The sequence below is a fragment of the Notolepis coatsorum genome, assembly GCF_963971535.1.
Source record: "Notolepis coatsorum genome assembly, chromosome: 1".
NCBI lineage: Eukaryota > Metazoa > Chordata > Actinopteri > Aulopiformes > Paralepididae > Notolepis > Notolepis coatsorum.
The window spans coordinates 105,026,517-105,050,174 of NC_140165.1; the positions used below are offsets into that span (position 1 = coordinate 105,026,517).

Genomic DNA, 23,658 nt, shown 5'->3' on the forward strand with positions numbered 1-23,658 from the left:
CCATCGGGCTTTGGATTAAGAGCTATTAACCCTGCCATCGGGCACTTGGATTACAAGGACTGGATCCGTACGAGACCCCCTTTTCTTCAGTGACCGCAGGAGTATCCGACTATTCTTCAATTCCTCTGGAGCTTACAACTCCGTGGGGGAAATCATCGTCTCCAGCTATCCCCCTCGCTTTGCCCTGTATCGCCTTCTCCCACTCCATGCAGAGCTCCGGTCGAGTATTCTTAACCTAGGAATTATTCATTCCCCTTGACTTTGATACTCTGACATTCTACTATCATTCCACTATTAAAAAGCAACGTGATAATTCAGTTGTATATTGATTACTATTAAAATACTGTAAACTTGATATCCTTGTCCCCGTGCCGTCAATTGAGTGTCTGCCATATTTACCTAACTGTACTGTCTGGCAAGTAATAATATTTAGTAGGGATGTCCGATATTATCGGCCGACCGATATTATCGGCCGATATCGGCAGTAAAATGTGATATCGGAAAATATCGGTATCGGTTTAAAAAAAGAAAAAAACAATAACAATATTTGTTATATATATATCCAGTGAAATTATTAGTTACCTGAAATTATTCAGTTTTTTGGGGGGGGAAACCCTGCATATATCGGTATCGGTTGATATCGGTATCGGAAATTAATAGTTGGACAATATTGGAATATCGGTATCGGTAAAAAAGCCAATATCGAGCATCCCTAATATTTAGTAGTGGTTTAATCTAAACAATCTTTAATACAGTCCGGGTTTTGTAGCCCCTCAGCTACACTAACTATAACCACTAGTCCTTCTCTCTCGCTGTCCTGTTAACCCTAACTATAACCACTAGTCCCTCTCTCTAGCTGTCCTGTTAACCCTAACTATAACCACTAGTCCCTCTCTCTAGCTGTCCTGTTAACCCTAACTCTAACCACTAGTCCCTCTCTCTAGCTGTCCTGCTAACCATAAACACTAATCCCTCTCTCTAGCTGTCCTGTTAACCCTAACCAGAAACACTAGTCATTTTCTCTAGCTGTCCTCTGTGGCCTTACCAAAGACAGGAAGTGTTTAATGTTAGAGAGCCTGTGTGGGTTTCTGTTTGACCAATCACATTTGTATATACAGTGTTTAAACTATATAAAATAACAGATTGATTGATTGATTGATTGATTGATTGGTTGGTTGATTTATTGATTGGAACATGTTCTATGAAACATTTTAAATGAATCTCATCCATTCGAATGTATCTGTCTCTACCAGGTCCGGTGCTGATGTCCCTGAAGCCTGGGACTAAAGTAGCCAACCCCTACCCAGAGACACCTCCTGACAAGGGGCTGAGGAGACAGCGGAGCTCCCTGAAGCTCGAGACAGATCCCCCTGCCCCTAGTCTAGTGGCCAGGCCAGGCCTGGGGACGATGGAAGAGGTGATGTCACTATGTTTTGGTCACTACTACTTTTTTTTTAAAGGTATCAGATTTAGTATTTTCCCATCAAAGTATACTAGACAACTTTTGACCACTAGTTAAAATGTGGTTCTAGTGAGTACAGTAGGGGAAATGGGTCAGTGAAATGTGCCTTTGACTCCCAACTGCTCCAGTGGTGCTGCTCAGTCATCAACAGGGTCAGACTGTGGTTGTACTGGGCAGCTCCTAATGGTCAATAGTGTTGGACTAGTGTTGTACTGGGCAGCTCCTAATGGTCAATAGTGTTGGACTAGTGTTGCACTGGGCAGCTCCTAATGGTCAATAGTGTTGTACTAGTGTTGCACTGGGCAGCTCCTAATGGTCAATAGTGTCAGACTGCGGTTGTACTGGGCAGCTGCTCGTGGTCAACAGTGTCAGACGGTGGTTGTACTGGGCAGCTGCTACTGGTCAACAGTGTCAGACTGCGGTTGTACTGGGCAGCTGCTACTGGTCAACAGTGTCAGACGGTGGTTGTACTGGGCAGCTGCTAGTGGTCAACAGTGTCAGACTGTGGTTGTACTGGGCAGCTGCTAGTGGTCAACAGTGTCAGACTGCGGTTGTACTGGGCAGCTGCTAGTGGTCAACAGTGTCAGACTGTGGTTGTACTGGGCAGCTGCTACTGGTCAACAGTGTCAGACTGTGGTTGTACTGGGCAGCTGCTAGTGGTCAACAGTGTCAGACTGTGGTTGTACTGGGCAGCTGCTACTGGTCAACAGTGTCAGACGGTGGTTGTACTGGGCAGCTGCTAGTGGTCAACAGTGTCAGACGGTGGTTGTACTGGGCAGCTGCTAGTGGTCAACAGTGTCAGACTGTGGTTGTACTGGGCAGCTGCTACTGGTCAACAGTGTCAGACTGTGGTTGTACTGGGCAGCTGCTAGTGGTCAACAGTGTCAGACGGTGGTTGTACTGGGCAGCTGCTAGTGGTCAACAGTGTCAGACTGCGGTTGTACTGGGCAGCTGCTAGTGGTCAACAGTGTCAGACTGTGGTTGTACTGGGCAGCTGCTACTGGTCAACAGTGTCAGACTGTGGTTGTACTGGGCAGCTCCTAGTGGTCAACAGTGTCAGACTGTGGTTGTACTGGGCAGCTGCTAGTGGTCAACAGTGTCAGACGGTGGTTGTACTGGGCAGCTGCTAGTGGTCAACAGTGTCAGACTGCGGTTGTACTGGGCAGCTGCTAGTGGTCAACAGTGTCAGACTGTGGTTGTACTGGGCAGCTGCTAGTGGTCAACAGTGTCAGACTGTGGTTGTACTGGGCAGTTCCTAGTGGTCAACAATGTCAGACTGTGGTTATACTGGGCAGCTCCTAGTGGTCAACGGTGTCAGACTGTCGTTGTACTGGGCAGCTCCTAGTGGTCAACAGTGTCAGACTGTGGTTGTACTGGGCAACTTGATGAATTGAAAATGGAGGACCCTTATGTAAACAAGACAAAAGTATTTTTCTGGTCTGCATCCTCTTAGCAGTTGTTAGTATTGAGCTGCACTGTATTGTACCCATTCTGCAATCTGTTAATAACGTTTTCAATCAATCAATCAATCAATCAATCAATCAATAAATCAATCAATCAATCAATCAAACTCCCAGGTGTGAATATGTGGAACCCTCATTTCTCATGTAACTACCCCCCAGGCTGTTGCTCTGAATAGTAATAATAATAATAATAATAATAATAATAATAATAATAATAATAATAATAATAATAATAATAATAATAATAATAATAATAATAATAACATGTTCTCAGTCAACTAGCTCGATTAAATAAAGGTGAAATAAATCAATTGATACCAGATGGAACTATCGCCAGGCCTTCTTCCAGGAGCAGTTGGCCTATCAGGATGCCAAGTACCCCAGGGAGATGAGTGATCTATCAGGCTGGCAGCCAGACGAGACCCAGGCTCCACCATGGGCCTACTGCTGCACCCCACACTGCTGTGAGCCAGCAGAGCGACCCCCGCCTGGGACGGAGAGCGAGGTGAGGAAGAGGAGGGGCGGGGTGATGCAGGGTTAGGATCAATTCACTTTCATTTAAATTAAGTCAGGAGGATTTTCTTTCTAATTCAAATATTGTAAATATTTTGGATTAAGAGACTGTATTATCCAACCTATTGAAAAAGAGAATGAATGTTTATCATCAGCAAGTAAGGGAGACAGGGAGCATTGTGCAGGTGGAACCGTAACAGTGAGTGATTTGTATGTGTTTATCAGCTCCTACAGGTCTTCTATAGACAACAGGATGAGATCAGAGGACTGAGGAACCAACTCAACCAGAGAGATGTTAGTGTACACACACACCAGTGTCACACACCAATACACACACATTAGAGTCACACAGCACACACAGCATTCAAACACATACACTTTTGTTGTCACCAAATAAAATGTGGGTTAGTACAATGGCACCTTCTATAGGTCAAGATGTTGTAGTGCATGTGAGCAAAGTTGATAATAGATTGTGGCTGAAATTATGAAACGGCTGCCATTTCACTGCTGTGACTCATCTGGTCATTGTATACATAACTTACCATGGTACCACTTGTACTTAAATAAGCCTTTTTCTACTCAATGTTGCCGTGGTGACCTAGCCCCCCCCCCCCCCCCCCCCCCGGTGCCATGGTAACCTACAAGCGCCTCAGTGACCTACAACATCATTCATTCTTAGTCTATTTTTCTCTGCTCTGCAGGTGCGGATTTCACAGTTGGAAGTGGAGATCAAGAACACCAGGAACCACATGAGAGCTACCTTCTGATGCAGTCCGTCCCCCTTCAAAATAAAAGCCTTTAAAGGGATAATTCTGACTTTTAATTCCATATTTGGTTTATGTATGTCTGTGGATATGTATGTATGTGGGTACGTATGCTATGCATGTATGTGGGTATGTATTTTTGTGGGTATGTATGTATGGATGTATGAGTGAGTATATGTATGAATGTGAATGAGTATATGTATGTACTGTATAGGTATTAGTGGTGGGACTCGATTAAACATTTTAATTAATTCGAGACTTTATAGTTAATTAATTGAAATTAATCACATTTTAATCGCATATCAATATTTGATGCAAAAAGCAAAATGTTTCAATTCAAATGAATTTTGGTATACGAGTGAATCAATGAATATACATTATACATACGTTTAAGCTGCAAAATCCTGTATTAGCTACTACACAGACCAACAGATCAATGCCATTTTTAACAAAGTGCAGCAATTTTAGGAATAATATATATATAGCGCAAAGGACCTTTTTTATAAACTCAAGCACTTTTGAGGTAAAAGTAAAACGCAGTACTTTCAAGTACATTCCAGAACAGAAAAAAACTCTTGATTGATCTCAATTTCTCTTATTTAAATGTTTATGAACAAACCAGACTAAGAAAAATAATTTGCGATTTATTATACTTTATACTTATAGCACATGCATGAGTCTGGTCTCCTTTGAAATGTAACATGCTTACACAATAAATAAAAATCATTTGAGTTTGCAGTGAATCCACAGCTAAAGAGATTGGTTTTATCGGGTATCACAGTAGCTAAAAAGCTGATCGCATCACGCTGGTTTCAACTGGAAAAAAATTGCCGGAAAGTTTGGTTTCTTACATATCTCAATGTGATTTATCAAGAAATATCTACAGCAAGAATTCTGGGTCTCAATGAATCCAAAATGTCAATGTGGTTAGAAGTGGTGGAGAGAATAAAAGATAGCTTATAATGGTAGTGTCTGGTTAGGTGCGAGGGATAGTGGAGGTACTTCCCAAGGTGGGGTCCGGGAGGGGGGGGTTCGAGCTGGAGCATATGTGTGTAGGTTTTTAGATAACAGGTATTAGGGGTATATCTTATATAAGACAATTAACTAAAATGTGATCTCATTGGATGTGCTCTGACAATTAATGCTTGTATATCTTATCGTGTGTTGTCATGTTTGTTTGTGTTTGTTTAAAAAATAATACAAAAAAAAATACAAAAAAAAAAAAAAAAATCATGCAATTAAATGCATCAATCTTTTTAACTTTTAATTCTTTCTGTAGTTAATTAATCGAAATTAATGCGATAAAGTCCCAGCCCTAGTAGGTATATATGAATGTATGTATGTGAATATGTATGTATGAATGTGAGCAGGTATATGTACAGTAGGCTATGTATATATGTATAATGTGTCTGTATATATGTGTAGGTATACTGTATATGAATGTGTGTATGTACAAAAAATAACTAAAAAAACATCTTACTGTCATGCACTCATCCTAATATACTAACCTACACTGTAGCACTCAACACTTTGATGAACATTGTTTGTTACTCAGCTGATATAACCCTTCCTACTGACTTGTCGTATAAAACTTGTAAATCACTTTGGATAAAAGCGTCAGCTAAATCACTACATGTAAAGTATATGTATGCATGTGGGTGGGTATGTATGAATGTAAATGAGTATAATGTATGTACTGTATATGTAGGTATAATGTGTATATACCTTATATGTATGTATGTGTATGTACTGTATGCATGTATGAATGTGAGTAAGTATATGTACAGTGTGTGCTGTATATGTATGTATGGATTTGGTCAAATCCATGAGAGAAGGACTCTGCCATGTCTGTCAATCAGCAGCATCATTGGGAAGTAAGAAACAGGGCTACACTCTGAACTATCCCTTTAAAGGTACCGTATGCAGTTTGGGGAGACATTTGTTCACAATTTGCAGAGACCGCAATTAGTTTACAAAACGTACTTACTATACATGCAACTCTTTGAATTACTCTATCCCATGTCATCATGAATCAGAACTAAATTACAGGTGAACCTGTAAGCCTAGATCATGAATGGAACAGGCCAACTTTTGGGGAAATTTGCTTATTTTCCATCTACCCTGGAGTTAGACAAAAAGATACATACCTTTTTTGTCTCTGTGCATGAATTAGGCGTCGGGAACACCCGCACCGTTAGACTAGCTTAGCGTCATTCACTGGAAGTATGTGCCAGGGTAGCCTAGTTCCAGGGGTATAAAGTACCTGAGTAATTGTACTTTGTTACAATACTTAAGTACTGTTTTGGGGGATTTGTACTTTACTCAAGTATTATTAGGTTTGTATACTTGTACTTTTACTCAATTACATTTCAGAGAAAAAAAATACTTTTTACTCCTTACATTTAAAATGCAGACCTATACAAAGTATAAAGTACAAATCTCGCAGATCCAACCATTTTAATTCGTATATGTTTCTCTGGCCGAACTAACGTTAACGTTATTAATCCTGCGGCCGCACTTTATTTAAAAACAGCCAATCAAATCCCCATCAATGGAAAATGAACCCGCCCATACCCATGCCGATTGGTCCTTTTGCAAGACTAGAAAGCGGGCATTTTTTTATTAAACACCCGCTATCAGAAGAATAGACAAGTCAGATAAGTTCAAAAACGTTTTACTTTTTAGTACATTTTTTAAAGTAAAAACTTTTTTACTTTTACTCAAGTGTGTTTTTAGCCAGATACCCTAACTTTTACTCGAGTAAGATTTTGAGACGGTACCCATACTTTCACTTATGTATAATTTCTGGGTACTTTTTACACCCCTGCCTAGTTCCCAATACTCAACTCACTCACTCCAAATAGAACTCAAACTTTCCTGTAAACACCACATGGAGGAAATACATTTGTAATTAGACATTTTCTAAGCAGATATATACTCTAAATTTTTTTTGCCCAACCACTGCTGTCTGGGCGCAGTGATTTCACGTCACCTGTGCACCTTTCTAACGTCAACAATAAATCCAATGTGACTAACGTTAGGCTCTACTGGAGCGACAGGGCACGCTTTCATTGAGTGAAGTGGATATCATCAGATAGTAGTAGCTAGATAAATTACAACTTTACAATCATGCCTCTGTGTTGTAAAGAGTTGTGCTAAGAAATCATTGAGGCCAGGGTTTGCATTTTCCTTTCATTCAATTCCAACTAAAGATCTGAACGGTTGAAGCTATGGCTACTTGCTCTGAACATAGATTCCAACACACCAATGGAAATAATCAAGAACACGCATGATAGCTCAGCACATTTAGCACAAGATGACTATTATGAAAAAATGCTACCTAGATACAGAACCATTTGACGTTTTCTGAAGGATACGGCCATCCCATCCATCGGAGAAAGTGACACCGGCAACCATGACTGTGGTAAGTTTTCATTTGTTTTTAGATGGAAGGCTGTATTCCATCGGTCTAACTTAAGCGAATATTGTGAGATTGATGAATAGAACATAACTTTGCTGGACTATCCTCGCTCCAGTAGCTACTAACGTTAGTCACATTGGATTTGTTGTTGAGGTTAGAACGGTGCACAGGTGACGTGAAATCACTGCGCCCAGACAGCAGTGGTTCGGCAAAAAATAATGTCAGAGTATATATCTGCTTAGAAAACGAAAATGCCTAATTATTTTTTTTTTTATATTTATCCACGTGGTAAATACACAGGTCACAACATGTTTACATGAAAGTTTTAGAGTTGTATATTGAGTGAGTGAGTAGAGTCTTGGGAACTAGGCTACCCTGGCACACCTACTTCCAGCGAATTACGCTAAGCTAGGCTAACCGTGGGGGCATTCCCGACGCCCAATGCATGCACAGAGACGAAAAAGGTATGTATATTCTTGTCTAACTCCAGGGTAGATGGAAAATAAGCTAATTTCCCCAAAAGTTGGCCTGTTCCATTAAGTATGTTGTAAACATAATTGCAGCGCGTTAAAACAACAGTGAACAGTAACTTTTCAGGTAGCTTTCTGTTCCTGGACCCAGTTTTCCTCCGAGGACAGTTTGTTTATTCAGTTCTGAAAATATACCAATTTTTTTCAGTTGAAATTCAAATGTCTCCGCCCTAGAACAACCAGTCAGGCGTACTGTGAGTGGACCGGAAGGCCTGAATATACTTCTCGCATCCGTGGATGCGCGTTGGTACGTGACGTAAATTGCGTAATTTGTCAACGCTCTTGTCCGCACCGTATACGCGCGCCTGTTAAGATTTTGTGACCACGCGGATATGGGCACCGACTTCATCTCCTATCCTGGGTATTCAGTGGGTGGTGTCAGAGGCAACTAACCATGCGACCTAAGGATAATAATACCGCACTTGAAAAACACGTCAATAATTTTGAAATGTTCAATTGCAAATTTAATCAAGTTTCTTCTGGAAAGTTTTTGGTTATCATTACTGAACATTTTATTGTTAAGTGGTTACACAATTTGAAAGCTCATGATATTGTATATCAATCTATTTTAACTTGGCTATTTTGTTAGAGCGAGGGGGGGCCTGACAAAGTTTGAGAACCACTTGGTTAAAAGAAACGTAACGTTCTTGTTCATGCCATTTTAAAGTGATGCTTGCGGAAGGAGCTTTGTACACAACAGCCTACTTCAAGAGATCTTCCGGAAAAACTCTCCCGCGTGAGGATACACATGTATATGGTTTGGTATGACCTCAAAGATAGCGGCATGATTGTGGTGAAAATGCGTGTGGAGCCGGAGGGGCACTGTGGTACTCCCGAGTTATGTAGGATGACGACAAAACAGGACTGTGAGAAGCTGGGAGCAAAATGTTAAGATTTTATTTACAAAGTCCATTTACAGAAAGTAAAAAAAAGAAGAAAAAAAAAGTACAGCCCACAACTATTCAGTGTAAGTAGTAAGGGAACGACTTCTCCTGTCTGATCTTCAGAGAGGGGAGATGGAAGAGGGTAAGGGGAGAGATTGAGGGATAGAGAAAGAGATGAGAGGTGGGGATGGAGGGAGGATGAGATGAAGGTGGTAGAGGTGGGAAAGCACAAAAGAGAGTCCCCATACAACCATACAAAAAAAAAAAAAAAACCATCATCTGAAAAAATATTCTTTTAAAAAGCTCTGTTGGCAAAAAAGTGAGACAGTTGCCGTGCGTTGAGGACGGAGGTTGGATAACCGGTGGTGTGATGTCACAGAGTAACCGACTGAACTTATTTGCCCTGCCAGAATTCAGTGATGTCACTGCCGTTAGTTCAGTCCCACGGTGATGATGTCAGAGAACAGTAGAGATGGGAGGGGGGAGGAGAGGGAGACTCCCAACCTCAAATACCCAACTCAGGGCAACACAAAAGTCCTTGCAAAGGGTGTGGGGAGGGGGTGAGGATTGGGAATGGGGAAGTGGGGCTCTGTTGCATTCCGTGAAGTCGTTTCATTCCCTAAGCCCTTGTCCACTTCCCTGGTTGAGTTTTACTGGGTGCCAAACCCTTGTATACATAAAGGTTGAGACACTGAGGGGACTGGAGCTACTCGTAAGCCTTTTTGACTAAACTTCTCTATTAAAAAGACCTCTAGTTCTATGTGCCAGAAATTAATTTCTTCATTAAAATATGACGCACAAAAAAACAAAAACATATCTAACCTGAAAATACCACCTTGATCTGTGTATGGTAGTAGGGAGAGCAGTACGGAGATCAGTCAGTGAGTGGACAAGGGTATATAGGAAGGGACCAATTTAAAGAAGTGGAACAGAGCCTGGAGCCCAGCATTGGGTCTAAGATCAAAAGGCTACTGCTGGGGGAGCCGAGAGGAGGGGGGGTCACTGGTCTAGAGGGCAAAGGTCAAGAGGTCTGGGAGGGTGTATGCAGGGTCTTCATCGGTCTCAATCGTCTGGATCTGAGGAATCCGTCCCACACGACACATCCCGTGCCTGATCCTCGTGTCCCTGATCCTCCTCATTCTCCTCCTGATCCTTATCGGCATCCTCATCCTCATCTGCATCCCGCTTCCTCTTCTGTCCTTTGGTCGGGGATGAGTCCTCGTCTGGGGGAAAAGGAGGACAAATAAATCAACTTATAAACGGGTCAAAACAGAATGAAAACTGGGGCTGCCTCCACCCTCGTTTAGTATTGTACTTTATTGAAAGGGCACCGTTTGATGACATTACAGAGTGTACTTTTAACCCCTTAAGCCTGAGCGGTCCGGTACCGGACCAACAATAATTGCATGCCATAAATAGATCAATACAGTCCGTATGAATTAATGTAGCATTTCCCCCCTCAAATGTAGCCAAGAATAAAGACACTAACCCTATGAAAACAGCAGTCAAAGTGTATATTTTCAGCACTGTTTGTTTACCAATGATTTTAAGTGTTATATGAATACATATGAGTTTATAGAAATCTCAGCTCATTCAGTCCGAAACTTGGATATTGACGCAAGGAAACGGCGCAGCCAAAAGTAAGTAGTCTTTTGAAAGAGACCCAGGGCTTTCGAATTTCATTAAAATAAACTACCCAGCTCACACCAGCCACGTCAAACTTGGAGCCGTCTGACGTGAAATTATTTTTTAATGTAATTTTCCGTAATTATGTCTCACGGGTCGAACAAACCTGAGCGTTATTGCCATAAAATATTACGTAGTTAGTTTCTTTACCTTTCTGTGAACGCCTAGGAAAAAAACGCATTGCAATCTGATGAAAAATGGCGGAGCTATTTACATTCGAAAAAAAGTTTGATTTCATTTAAGTTTTTTGCTGCCCTCTCAGGGGCACCTGAGATATATTCTCCTTTGGTTCATTACAATTGAACTTGTATTTTAGGCAAATCTTCTGAAAATATGGCCAGGGCTTAAGAAGTTAAGTTGACTGATGCAAGTCTACCTGCAGCCTGGTGACATGTTATGTTGATTCAACCACCTCATGTGAACACTTTCAGAAGGGCAAGAGAAACTAGACTAATCTTCAACTGAGACAACATTTTGGATCCGGTTGAAAATATGTTCAAATAGGGTGGAATCTTTGCCCCACCACTACATGATTAAATGATCTCCATTGAACACAATTTTCTCTAAAAACGGTTTTGAAGCAGTGGTAGTAGGACGTAATTTCCATTGGTTGGTCAGTCATTATATGAGTAGGGCTGGACCTAACAACTATTTCAATGAATCTGTCAATTATTACTTTGATTCATCTGATCAAAACAAAAATGTTATGCAAAAAACAAAACATCTTGTACAACGCTTTTCCCAACAACTTGCAAATTGACGGTTATAAAACAAAAAGCTGAACCCATGCCCAGGATGATTGTGATTGGTTTAAAGAAATACGAACAAGCCAGGTTTCCCCCCGCTATACTGGAAAGAGTGGTTTTAAGAAAAACACTAAGTGTTGACAGACTTTGCTATACATCAAAATGGCTTTAACAACAGGCCATGAATCATGACATGGACCCAAATAATTTATTATAAAAATAGTTGCAGCCCTATAAGCGAGCAAAGGCATTGTGGATAAAAATAAGTCAAATTTCACACGTTAGGCTAGCCAATTTCATAAAAACACTAGCGGGGCCATTTTAGAGAATGATGTGTTGCTAACCTTCATCATCGTCATCGTCATCACCTGTGCTATCCGCGTCTTCGCTATCCACGTCTCCGTTCACCTCACCATCCTAGACAGACAAGCAACATACATGGTTAATTCAGTTCTTATTATGCATATTAGATAACTTTATCTCCATGAGGAAATTACATTGTTTTAACAATACGGCAAAAAACAAAAGCTAAGAAATGTAGAAAACAATATGAACATAAGTTGTATAGAATATGTATGTGTATGGATACATGTATACAGATCTCTACAGGTTTAAAATGTCTAGGGATGTCAATATTAACATGTTCATTGTTTCCATTAATTAGAAAAGAGGAAAAAAAAGTGCAAATGCAAAAATGCAGTGACCTGGCAGGTAACTTCAAACCCATATGAACCCCCTATTCTTCGCATGGCACCTGAAATAATAGCTCAGAATAGCTCCAGCTAGTTGACCCCATTGACTTTGCATTGGTTTGTGGCTAACTATCCAGAGCCATAATGAGGAACAGCATGGATTGGTCTAAAGGACTCTACCGATCATCATCATCATTGGTAAGTAAGAAATACAGTAGGTGTAGAATAGGGCTGTCGCGGTATGACATTTTCTCACCGCGGTTGTGTGTGTGGCTAATCACTGCGGGATGCGGTGGTACCGCACTTCTATTCAATTTATTTTTTATTAAGACATGCAAGTTTACCCGCGATAATCTATCCATTTGTCCCTCAACGCTCTGAAATGTGATAAAAGTAGTAGGGTGTTGCCCGCTCCTTTAACACTCTGAATGGCCATCACAACATGTCTTGTGTTATCAGCCCCCCCATTGAGTGCCCACGACGAGAAATATCGATTAATTTTTTTATTAGCGATCTGAATTCATATTTCATCAACGAGTCTACCGTTGGGAAACCAGCCCCACCAGGCGCTCAGATGTGAAAAAAGCACCCCCTATCGTCTCTCGGATGATAATGCACCCTTTTGGAATGGACTCAATGAAAATGGATGAGAAAAAAACTCCGGAATCCACATTTTACTTCTCACGCATGTAACCAGAGCCGATCGGATTCATTGTGGACCATCAGAACAGCGTGTAATGTCTTTACAGTATGTAGCGTTGGATCAATAAAAGGATCGATTTTTGGAATGGTGATCAGGAATTGGAATAATCTTTTTGGATACCATCTGATCTCAGGTAAGGAATCTATTTTACCAGTCTTAGGATAATCAGACCTGTTTTCACGGAGATATAAGCTTTTCCCCTATATGTGATATGGCTGTTTGACTGTGAGAGCGATCAGGAACTAAGAGCACCAGCGTGCATACGTACACATATACTATCGATAATCTAGCGTTTATTTGAAAACGATTCATAAATAGGCCGAAAAATTACAACATTCTAGAATATTACAGTACAGGGCTTTTATCACGGATTCTTTTTTTCCCCCTTGAAAACGAGGGCTTTTCAAAATGCTATAAAACGGAAATGAACGGATAAAAAAACAATCCGCTTGGACAATGTTGACTGGAAAATGAGTCATTGATAAGCGACGGGCAGATTAGACACATAAAACATAGATTAGGCGATATTAATGCCAACATTGAAGTGGATGGTGGGCATTCAAGCACTAAATGTGCGCCCCCTGCTGGGCACTGAAAGTGTTAAGAGTGATGAGTTGTGGGATATATGCCCTTCTCCAACTTAACGTTATTTGAGCGAACATTTAACGTTATTATAACACTATTTTAACGTTAGTGAATTTGCATGCACATACATAGCTAGTTAAATATCACAACTTGTGTCATCATTGGGGGAAACTAAGTGCTGCCTCTCTCCGCCGTCCCCGCTACACTCGGGACTACACCAACGTTATAGATAGCTAGCCTATAGCTAACGTCATAGATAGCTAACGTCATAGATAGCAAACGTTAACTTACGTTTGCAAACAAAGCTAACGTTATCCAGTTGACATTACAGATCATAATAGCTATAATAACGTTAATGAAGTGAGTAGTGGAAAAAAATAATAAAAAGGGACTATCTATGACGTTAGCTATAGGCTAGCTATCTATAACGTTGGTGTAGTCCCGAGTGCAGCGGGGACGGCAGAGAGGCAGCACCCAATCTGCGTGTAACGTTAGTCAATAAGAATAGAGAGCTGCAAACGGAAATTAATGCCCAGTCATTGAGAGAACTGTTTACTGGTCTACTGTCACTAGGGCTGACCTTCAAAGCTTTTTTTGGCAATCGAAGCTTCGGGGCCGAGCTTCGATTTTAATTCGAAGCTTCGAAAAAAATAAAAAAATAAAATAAACAGTTTTTTTTTTTTTTATCTTATGTTGTGGGACTTGTACAGCACTTTCATAAACTTTGTTGTTTTTAAATGTGCTCTATAAATAAAGTGGGTTGGATTAATTAATTAAGTAGCCCCTTTCGTGACTGAGCCAACAAGGTTTCACTCGGCTGTGTGATTTAATTCAAGGTGGATCGCTGTTGTCGTTTGAACAACTTCAGATTTCATGGGAACTACCAATCCCCCAAATCAAGAATGTTTAAGATGAATGAAGTAAGATTTTGATTATTTGAAATATGGCCTGTGTAGACTAAACTATGCACAGAATTATGTCAGTCTACATGGTCCGGCAATGTAGACCTTGTAGACTCCACTACAGACCAATTATCAGTGAATGTTCATGCATTTTTAAGGGCAACTTCCACAAAAAAACAAAGAACTCACCAAAACATCTCAGTAGCACCTTATCTAAATTTTATTTCCTATTTTGTTTATTCATCCCAGTATCTTTCTTTCTTATGCGCGCACACACACACACACACATTTACATTTAGTCATTTAGCTGACGCTTTTATCCAAAGCGACTTACAAGTTCTGTACGACAAGACAGCAAGAAGGGTACAACTCTATCAGCTGAGTAACAATGTTTATCAAAGTGTTGCGTGTTACAGTGTAGGTTAGTTTATTAGGAAAAGTGCATGACAGTAAGGTTAGTCACGGTTAGATTTTTTTTTTTTAATCATTTCAGATAATGGTTGAAGAAGTGAGTCTTTAGTCGACGGCGAAAGATTGGACGGGATTCGGCTGTCCTAACTGGGATGGGTAGTTCTCACACACACACAAATCGAAGTAAACACTTTTTTTTTTCTTTTTTAACTTCGATTTTTTTTTTTAATGTTCGAAGCTTGTGCCATCGAACGAAGCTTCGAAGCTTCGAAGTATTTAAGACAGCCCTAACTGTCACCACCTTACAGAGGGAATTACCCCGAAGTCCGGCTAGTTATAACAAGCAAGTTACATGACCGGCACTTCGGCCCGGGAGTTAGGAGAACGCTCCCCTGTACTCTACTGCGGTTCAGATTAATACAGGAAAAGGTATACATTGGGGGCTTGAGTCCAGGATATGAAAATAAATCCTGATTTCATCTGTAAGTTGTAAACTGTATGGAAACGTGAAGTTAGCTCATGCTACTGGAAAACGGACGCACGAGGCAATCTCATCATTAATAAATGAACCGAGTTAAAAATGATTACACCCCTTTTTATTTTTACCGCGGATGACGCGGTTGTCTGTTCTGCATCCGCGGGTGCCTTGACACACCGCGGGATTGCAGCGATGCGGTTACCGCGACAGCCCTAGTGTAGAGTTAAATTAAATAAACGCTGGCCAGTCTGACTTACTACCATAGTGTCTTGACTCTTTATACCTGTATAACGGTACATAATACTACAACTCTGTACATACATCTTATTAGCATTATTACTCGGTAGTATATATATATTTTTATTTATATATTCTAGTTTAATCACATGCACATTGCACTTTATTGTTAAGATTTGCACTCTGGTTGGATGCCAAACTTATTTTTGTTGTACTGTACTTGTGCTGTATGATGACAATACATTTGAATCTAATCTAAAACTCACCACTTAGGGCGCTTTTCCACTGCATGGTACCTACTCTACTCTACTCGCTTTAGGTACCTGGTACTTCGTTCCTTTTCCACTGCAGGTACTAAAATAAAGTACTCAGTTTGTCTCCGTGTGGGGAGGCGGGGCTGCTGGTGTACAGCTGAGAGCTCCATAGCTCTGTGAGAGCTCCAGGACCAGCATAGCTATGTCCGTGAGCTAGTAGGCGCAACTTAAGCCAGAGTAAAACAGTTTTCAATCAATCAATCAATAACAACATTAACGAGACTCTCGTTGTGTCTATTCTGCTAACGCTAACGTTACCTCTCATTGTGTCTATTCTACAAGCGTTAACGTTAGCTAGGCTGTCTATGCTAACGTTAACGTTAGCATTAGGCTAACAAGCTGTAACGTTACCAGTCGCGTCTATTTGCTAACGTTAGCATTAGGTAATAACCGGTTTAAAATGGATGGTGATTACCTCACGTTGTGTCTATTCTACTAGCATTAACGTTACTCATACAAACAACCAATAGCGAGTTATATTGATCACGCTAGGTACGATAGCCATGCTAAAACGCTAGCACAACATTAGCACAACATAAGCTTAAGCCTTAACAAGTCAGCGATCTTTTTGCGAGACTAAACTCTCCGCTCGGTGGCAAATTGTGTTGAAGTCGGTTTTGTTTAATCAATAAATGAGGCAGAATACACAGTGACTGTATTGTTTGTTTATTGAACTTGTGCCTGCTGCAACCATAATGAAATCCTATGCGAGCCATTCAAGATGGCGGCTTTCCGTTTTCGTTCAGACTCTCCAAACAGTGACGCGTCTCTCTTCTGACCAATCAGTGGTCTGCAGTTTTTCACGTGACTTTTGTGGTACCAGTTCTACTCGCTTGGCTCGCGCTAAGAACCACGACAGAGCAGGGACTAAAAAAGTACCCAGAAAGTACCAAAAAAGTACCCGGTACCAGGTACTTTGGTAATGGAAAACCGAAAATACAGAGTAGAGTAGAGTAGAGTAGGTACCATGCAGTGGAAAAGCGCCATTAGATATTTGTCATTTAACCCTTAGAATGGCTCAGACGGATCAAGTTAATAAACACAGGCTCAGAAAACGAATGCAAAAACAAACTTCTATTTAAGAAGGTAAGAAACAATAGATTAAGAACAGTTATAGATAACATGGAAAAAATAATGCACCCAGAGCTTTTAGAAAGGTGCCGAATAAAAACATAGCATTCCCCCAAAAAACATTAAAACATTGAAAAGAGTAGTGTTGTCAGGGCACATATGTCCGAAAGCTTAGTGGTTATGGTTTCCCAAAATCGAGCTACTGGTGGACATTCGCAGAACATGCGCAGGTAAGTGCCAGTGGCCCCCAGGGCGCACCAGGTGTCAGCCAAAAGACACATCATACACAGTGTTCTATGAATATAATTAAAGTGTACTTGTTGATGGTTGTGGTTACGGGAGGCCAGTGTAACATTAGTCCAGACATCACCCCAATAAAACTCAAGGTCCAGTTCAGGAATGTCTTCCCACCAAATAGTATCTAAGGGGAGGTTCTTGTATGTGGACTCAAGTAAGAGTGTATAAAAGTCTCAAACGAAGCCCTTGGTGCCATGGGCATTTGATGGTACAAGATCTTTGTGCGTTACGCCATGTCTGAATCACATGGGAGATGATGGGACCAAATCGTAATTGGCCATTTCTAATCGAGGTGTTGGAATAGATTACATCTTGTAGCGTTAGTGTAGAGACTGTTGCTTCTTCCAAGGCACCACGACGCGGCAACCTTGGGGTCAAACCAGTTAATCAGGGGCCTCAGTGAGAAGGACCAGATATATAATTTAAAATCCGGGATTGCTTTGCCCCTCTGCATCTCTGCAATTGCGTCTCTTGAGTTCCAACAGAGTGATCGGTCTCCCTAACCCCCTCCTCAGATATCCTCGGTAGCTCCAGTCCGCTAGTAAATGCATCAAATTTAGATTGATCCAAAGTGACTTCTGAACTATATAAATGGGAATAAAATTATCTAAAATGTGTCATTCATCTTCTTTGAGTCTGTTGTTAACTCCCCCTGTTTGGTTCTGATTGAAGGGATATCGGAGAACTGATCGTTAGCACAGATTCTCATCGCAAGTAAGTGACTGGGTCTAGCACCATGGAAGTAGTAATTCTGTCTCGTCCTGTGCATTAACACTTTGACGACCAGCCGGCGCCGTCTAATATGTGGCTGGAGGACCAAGCTTTGTAAACAAACCGATGTCCTTTTGGAGAGCTATATCTATACTTTATAGTATTGCTATCTGTCCATTCTCATTGTCACTTGAGTGCATAAACCGTCCCTTCATAATGGCTTAAAGAAAAAGAAAATCCATCGGTTGGTTGTCATTTTATAGCGCCGTGAATATAAGGTTTATCGCACTTTTCGTCTCATATATTTTCTGGGAAGCTAGATATGAGGCTAAAGGCTACTAACGTTATATCGAACAGCATTTCTGTTGTATATATTCGAATGAAATAAAACAAAATGCTTATTATCCGGACTATTCCAGAGCATCTATGGATTAAATGGGGGCGGCGGGGGACGCAGATTAGTATTATTGATTAGCAATAGAGCGTCCGTGCAAGTAGCCACATTCACTGATCGATTGCTTGCGTTTTACAACAAGCTCCAATCCGGCTATAATTTAGGTTAATAATGTCTTACAGTCAGCCCATGTCATAGCAGGCAGCATTTCGCCCTTATCGATCGGCATCTGGTAGATCGATATGTCCATTGGCCGATCATAAATCCCATTATTCCAGGCTGAAATCTGCGAATCTAAACGTGATTAACGGTGCAGGCTCTTTGGTTGGGATCAGGCTAATATGAAACGCCCATTGACAGCAAAATTAAAAAAAATCCCATTCGCCCTCAATGATACTGCAGTGGAGCGATGGCGCCCCTAAGAGGATCTGGCCGGTATTGCATGTTGCCGAAATCACAGATGCGGGTCGATCTGCAGAGTCGATGGGGGATGTTGATACGGTGATTAATATGGAATAAAATAATAACAACTTCCCACGGCTATATACGTGGCTCCGGTCCATAACGGGTGGAATCGAAACCCGTATAAACTCGTGGTTGGGCGGCAAAGTGTTAAGAATTCAGAGCGCTGTCTAAGACTAGAGCTAATTTATTTCGTAACAATTTTCCTGTGTATTAGTCTGTTCATTGTAGTTACGGTAGATTGGAGTGAAGCGTATAGATCAGCATATCGTTTCCAGTTTTTCAAGCTTAGATAATATTGCTTTACGTAGGTTGGATGCGAATAGGGCGGTGTGGCTTCTGATAAATCCCTTCACCGAGTTCCATAATATTCTAGGGTCCTGTGTTAGTATTAATTCCCAAACATTCAGTGAGTTTTTTCTTAAAATCGGAGTAGCGATGAGTTCAATCGCCACCTGGTGGCTCTTGTGGTCAGTTTACCAAACAAAGCTCTGAAAGAGATACCTTCATGATCAGAGAGAGCCATGGGTATTAAAGAGATATTAAAGCTCCTAATGGTCAACAGTGTCAAGACTGTGGTTATACTGGGCAGCTCCTAGTGGACAACAGTGTCAAGACTGTGGTTATACTGGGCAGCTCCTAGTGGTCAACAGTCACAAACTGGGCAGCTCCCAGGTGTGAATGTGTGGAACTCACGTCCTCATCTCCACTCTCGTCGTCGTCATCATCGTCGTCCTCCTCAGCCTTCACGACCACGTCCTCTTCATCCTCTTCAGACTCGTCATAGTACTCCGACTCCTCCTCTCCCTCTAAACACAGGAAAACACCACAGGACATGAGTGTATTACATGTACACATGAACACACCACAGGACATAACGAGAGTATTACATGAATACAGGACATAATGGTAATTACATGAACACAGGACAGCACGAGTATTACATGAACACAGGACAGGACATAATGAGTATTACATGAACACAGGACAGGACAGCATGCGTATTACATGAACACAGGACAGCATGCGTATTACATGAACACAGGACATAATGATTATTACATGAACACAGGACAAAATTTGTATTACATGAACACAGGACATGATTATTACATGAACACAGGACAGCATGAGTATTACATGAACACAGGACAGCATGAGTATTAAATGAACACAGGACAGCATGATTATTACATGAACACAGGACAGCATGAGTATTACATGAACACAGGACAGCATGAGTATTAAATGAACACAGGACATGATTATTACATGAACACAGGACAGCATGAGTATGACATGAACACAGGACATGATTATTACATGAACACAGGACAGCATGATTATTACATGAACACAGGACAGCATGAGTATTACATGAACACAGGACAGCATGAGTATGACATGAACACAGGACAGCATGATTATTACATGAACACAGGACAGCATGATTATTACATGAACACAGGACAGCATGATTATTACATGAACACAGGACAGCATGATTATTACATGAACACAGGACATAATGAGTATTACATGAACATAATGATTATTACATGAACACAGGACATAATGAGTATTACATGAACACAGGACAGCATGAGTATTACATGAACACAGGACAGCATGAGTATTACATGAACACTGGACAGGGCAGCATGAGTATTACAGTAGGCTGAAGGACATAGTATACACCAAATTATCAATTAAGCAATGCGAACGGAAATTTGGCCCCATAATCACTCATGCGATCCGGATATGGCGTGAAACAAAAAAAAAAAGATTCTATCCCACATAAATGGCATAATCATACTCCCTTATTCAATAACAATGCACTCTTGATTGGAAAACAACCTATAAGATTCCCTAGATGGGAAAAGCAAGGCATACACTCATTAGGAGACGTTTTCAACAAACAGGGTTTTTGTAGTTTCGATGAAATACGCAAAAAATTTAATCTCACCAAGTCCACATATTATTTTTACGCAGTTATTGGCATGTTTGAAGGCTCACGGTGTTCCATTAACGATACCAATTGCACACCACAGATACCAAAAAAATTTCTATGAAAGAGAGACATTGAGAGGTTTTGTATCAGATTTTTATCATCAATTACTAACGGCCTCGTATGAAACCCTCCACCTAGACTCTATTTGGAGGAGGGATATACCAGACCTGGAAATAGACTTTGAGTGGCAAGAAGCCTGGGCAAATGTTCGACTTGCATCAAGGAACCCGGACCATCAACAAATCAATCTTAACTATATCCATAGGACATACTTGACTCCTATAAGACTGAACAGAATGAGTCTTAAACAAGACTCCAAATGCTCCTTGTGTACAAATGGGGACGAGGGTACATTTATGCACATGTACTGGGACTGCCCACCAGTTAAGATATTCTGGAAAGAAGTGACCCAACAATTATCAAATCTCTTAACTCTGAATATACCTGTACCAGGGTTTCCGTTAGAAAAAATTGTTGTCGGTCTCCGTGACCTGCAAGATTTCAATCTACCGGACAAATGAGATTAATTCCGGTCATAGTTTAGAATAAAGAATGTCATCCTCAAGGCATGTAGATTTATAATATTATTACTTAAAACTAGGCTACTTTTGCGTATACAGTCATTAATTAATATATTCCAAATAAAATAAGTCCCTCGATACTCCGTGCTGCTGCTGACTTGAACTAAAATAGACCGCGTATGTGGGCAGTCGGTCCGACACTAAACAGAAGTCTGTTATAATCACATTTTTATGAGCTAACGAATTCCGTTATATTGGACATTTGTATTAATTATATCAAGCGAAGAACTGAGAAAGCAGAGAGGCGGCAACATTATCGTGGTTTGCGTGACGACTCTCTCCACCTCGCAACAACTTATTTGCAAAGAGTATGGCGCTGCAGAGAAGCTCATTCAGCTGTTATTGGCTCTTTTCTGGGAACCGCACAACAGCGCCCCCCACCCAACATTGGCTGAAAATGGCCGAATTGGAGTACTGATGGAATACTGCATTGTGCCGTTGCCTCTCTGGCTCTGCAGCTTCACATGCACTCGCACACCCAGCACTAAGCTCTCGCTGACAACGTCGTTGTCATTATTAGAAGCAACGAGGAAACAAATGTAATGATCGTTTCGTTCATCGCATAGGCTATTTAATTTTAGCCTATTTTAATACAATTCAAATAATCAAATTGTGCTTAGACTCAGGGAATTATTTTCACCGGACATTAAGACCGGAGATATTAAATAAGTCGGACTTCAACAGATTTTGCCGGTCAAAAACCGGTAATTACCGGCTAACGGAAACGCTGACCTGTACACCCCTCTGTATTACTGCTGAATGATGTTTTTGAGTATGCAGAACATCCACAGCGAAATAGATTGGTTTTATCTGGTATCACAGTGGCTAAAAAGCTGATAGCATCACGATGGTTTCAACCGGAAAAAATGTGCCGGAAGGTCTGGATTCTTACATATCCGATTGTGATGCGATTTATCAAGAAATATCTACAGCAAGAATTTTGGGTCTCAATGAATCCAAAATGACAATGTGGTTAGAAGTGGTGGAGAGAATAAAAGCTAGCATATAATGGTAGTGTATGGTTAGGAACAAGTTATAATGGTTGGATTATCCAATGGGGGGTCCGGGAGGGGTACGAGCTAGAGCATATGTGTATAGGTTTTTAGATAACAGGTATTAGGGGTATATCCTGTATATATTCACTGGATGTGCACTGTCAACTAATGCTTGTATATCTTATCGTGTGTTGTCATGTTTGTTTATGTGTTTGTTTAAAAAATAATAATAAAAAAAAAAAAAAAAAGTATTGTATATTAGTACATTGCATAGTATATTGTATGGTAACTCAGTTACTTCTATTCTGCATCGAACATTGTACATATGTCTATACTGAACACTGTGACCTCTATTTTTTACTTCTATTTTACATGCTATACTATTTTATTTCATACTTATCTTGTCTAGCAGTCTCTGGAGCGTAACAGTAAGAAGCATTTTGTATAAAAGTATTCTGTACTTCTGTATGACAACAATGTATGCCTTTCAAATGTTAAATGATAAATGATTAAATGATACACTGAAATCTACGCTCTCATCCTGCTTTCCACAACTCCTATACTTCCTGAGTAACGCGCCCAACACTGCTTAATGGTTGTTTAAATATTTTACATGTTTTGATGTGGTGCATAAGCAGCATATTAAGATGACTGCGTTTCTTGAACAGCTGATAACTGCATAAGCAGCACATTAAGATGAGTTACCAACAGCGCGTTTCTTGACAGCAGAGTGGTGCGTTTCGTGACTCAGGAAGCGAGTGCTCTGCGCTGCAACACAGCGGCGAGCGGCAGCGATAAGGGGGGCGGGTCACGTGGGGGTCGCGGCCAATCAGAGGAACCCGGAAACCGAACTCCGTTGCGGAAAGTATACACGCGTACTGGCTTAGCGACTGCTCTGGGGTAGGTACTATCTAGCCACAAGGGGTGTAAAGGTACACGTATCTGTACCGAACCGGTTCAGTACTGGACCTTAGGTTCAGTACGGCAGTGTACCGAACGAATAAAACAGTATCTTAACCACAAACGACCGCACAGAACTTTTTTTTGCGTACAGAATTGCATTCAAACTCCAAGTTCACCCCCTGCCAAAATATAATTTGCGCAAAGGGCCGGGTGTTCGTTCAACACACACAACACTGATAGATTACCTGTAACTTAGCATAGCCTCAGTGTGGTGAACACACACCCCTCCCAGTGCGTGAGGTGGAATTGGTGCTAGATTGAGAAGGGGCTGTCTAGGCCTGCCACGATAACACATTTTGCTGGGCGATTAATTGCCCCCGAAAATATCGCGATAAGCGATATTATTGCGACCGGTTAGAGAATTTTTTTTTTGGAGAAATTT

General features: G+C 41.0%; 2 protein-coding genes across 2 annotated transcripts in view; one reads left to right on the forward strand and one right to left on the reverse strand.

The window, feature by feature from the left end:
• LOC311235308 (coronin-2A-like) overlaps positions 1-4,205 on the forward strand; it is a gene marked incomplete at both ends in the record, with an annotated part of 99,645 nt that extends 95,440 nt beyond the window's left edge. Inside the window, 4 exons of the mRNA XM_084322731.1 lie at positions 1,254-1,417; positions 3,263-3,430; positions 3,664-3,732; positions 4,140-4,205. Coding sequence (XP_084178857.1) covers positions 1,254-1,417; positions 3,263-3,430; positions 3,664-3,732; positions 4,140-4,205 — 467 coding nt within the window. The remainder of the gene's footprint in view (positions 1-1,253; positions 1,418-3,262; positions 3,431-3,663; positions 3,733-4,139) is intronic.
• A 4,823-nt stretch (positions 4,206-9,028) lies between these two features.
• LOC311235346 (acidic leucine-rich nuclear phosphoprotein 32 family member B-like) overlaps positions 9,029-23,658 on the reverse strand; it is a 42,643-nt gene continuing 28,013 nt past the window's right edge. The window contains exons 5-7 of the mRNA XM_084322781.1: positions 19,423-19,535; positions 11,814-11,886; positions 9,029-10,260 (exon numbers count right to left, since the gene is read on the reverse strand). Coding sequence (XP_084178907.1) covers positions 10,100-10,260; positions 11,814-11,886; positions 19,423-19,535 — 347 coding nt within the window. The 3' untranslated portion in view covers positions 9,029-10,099. The remainder of the gene's footprint in view (positions 10,261-11,813; positions 11,887-19,422; positions 19,536-23,658) is intronic.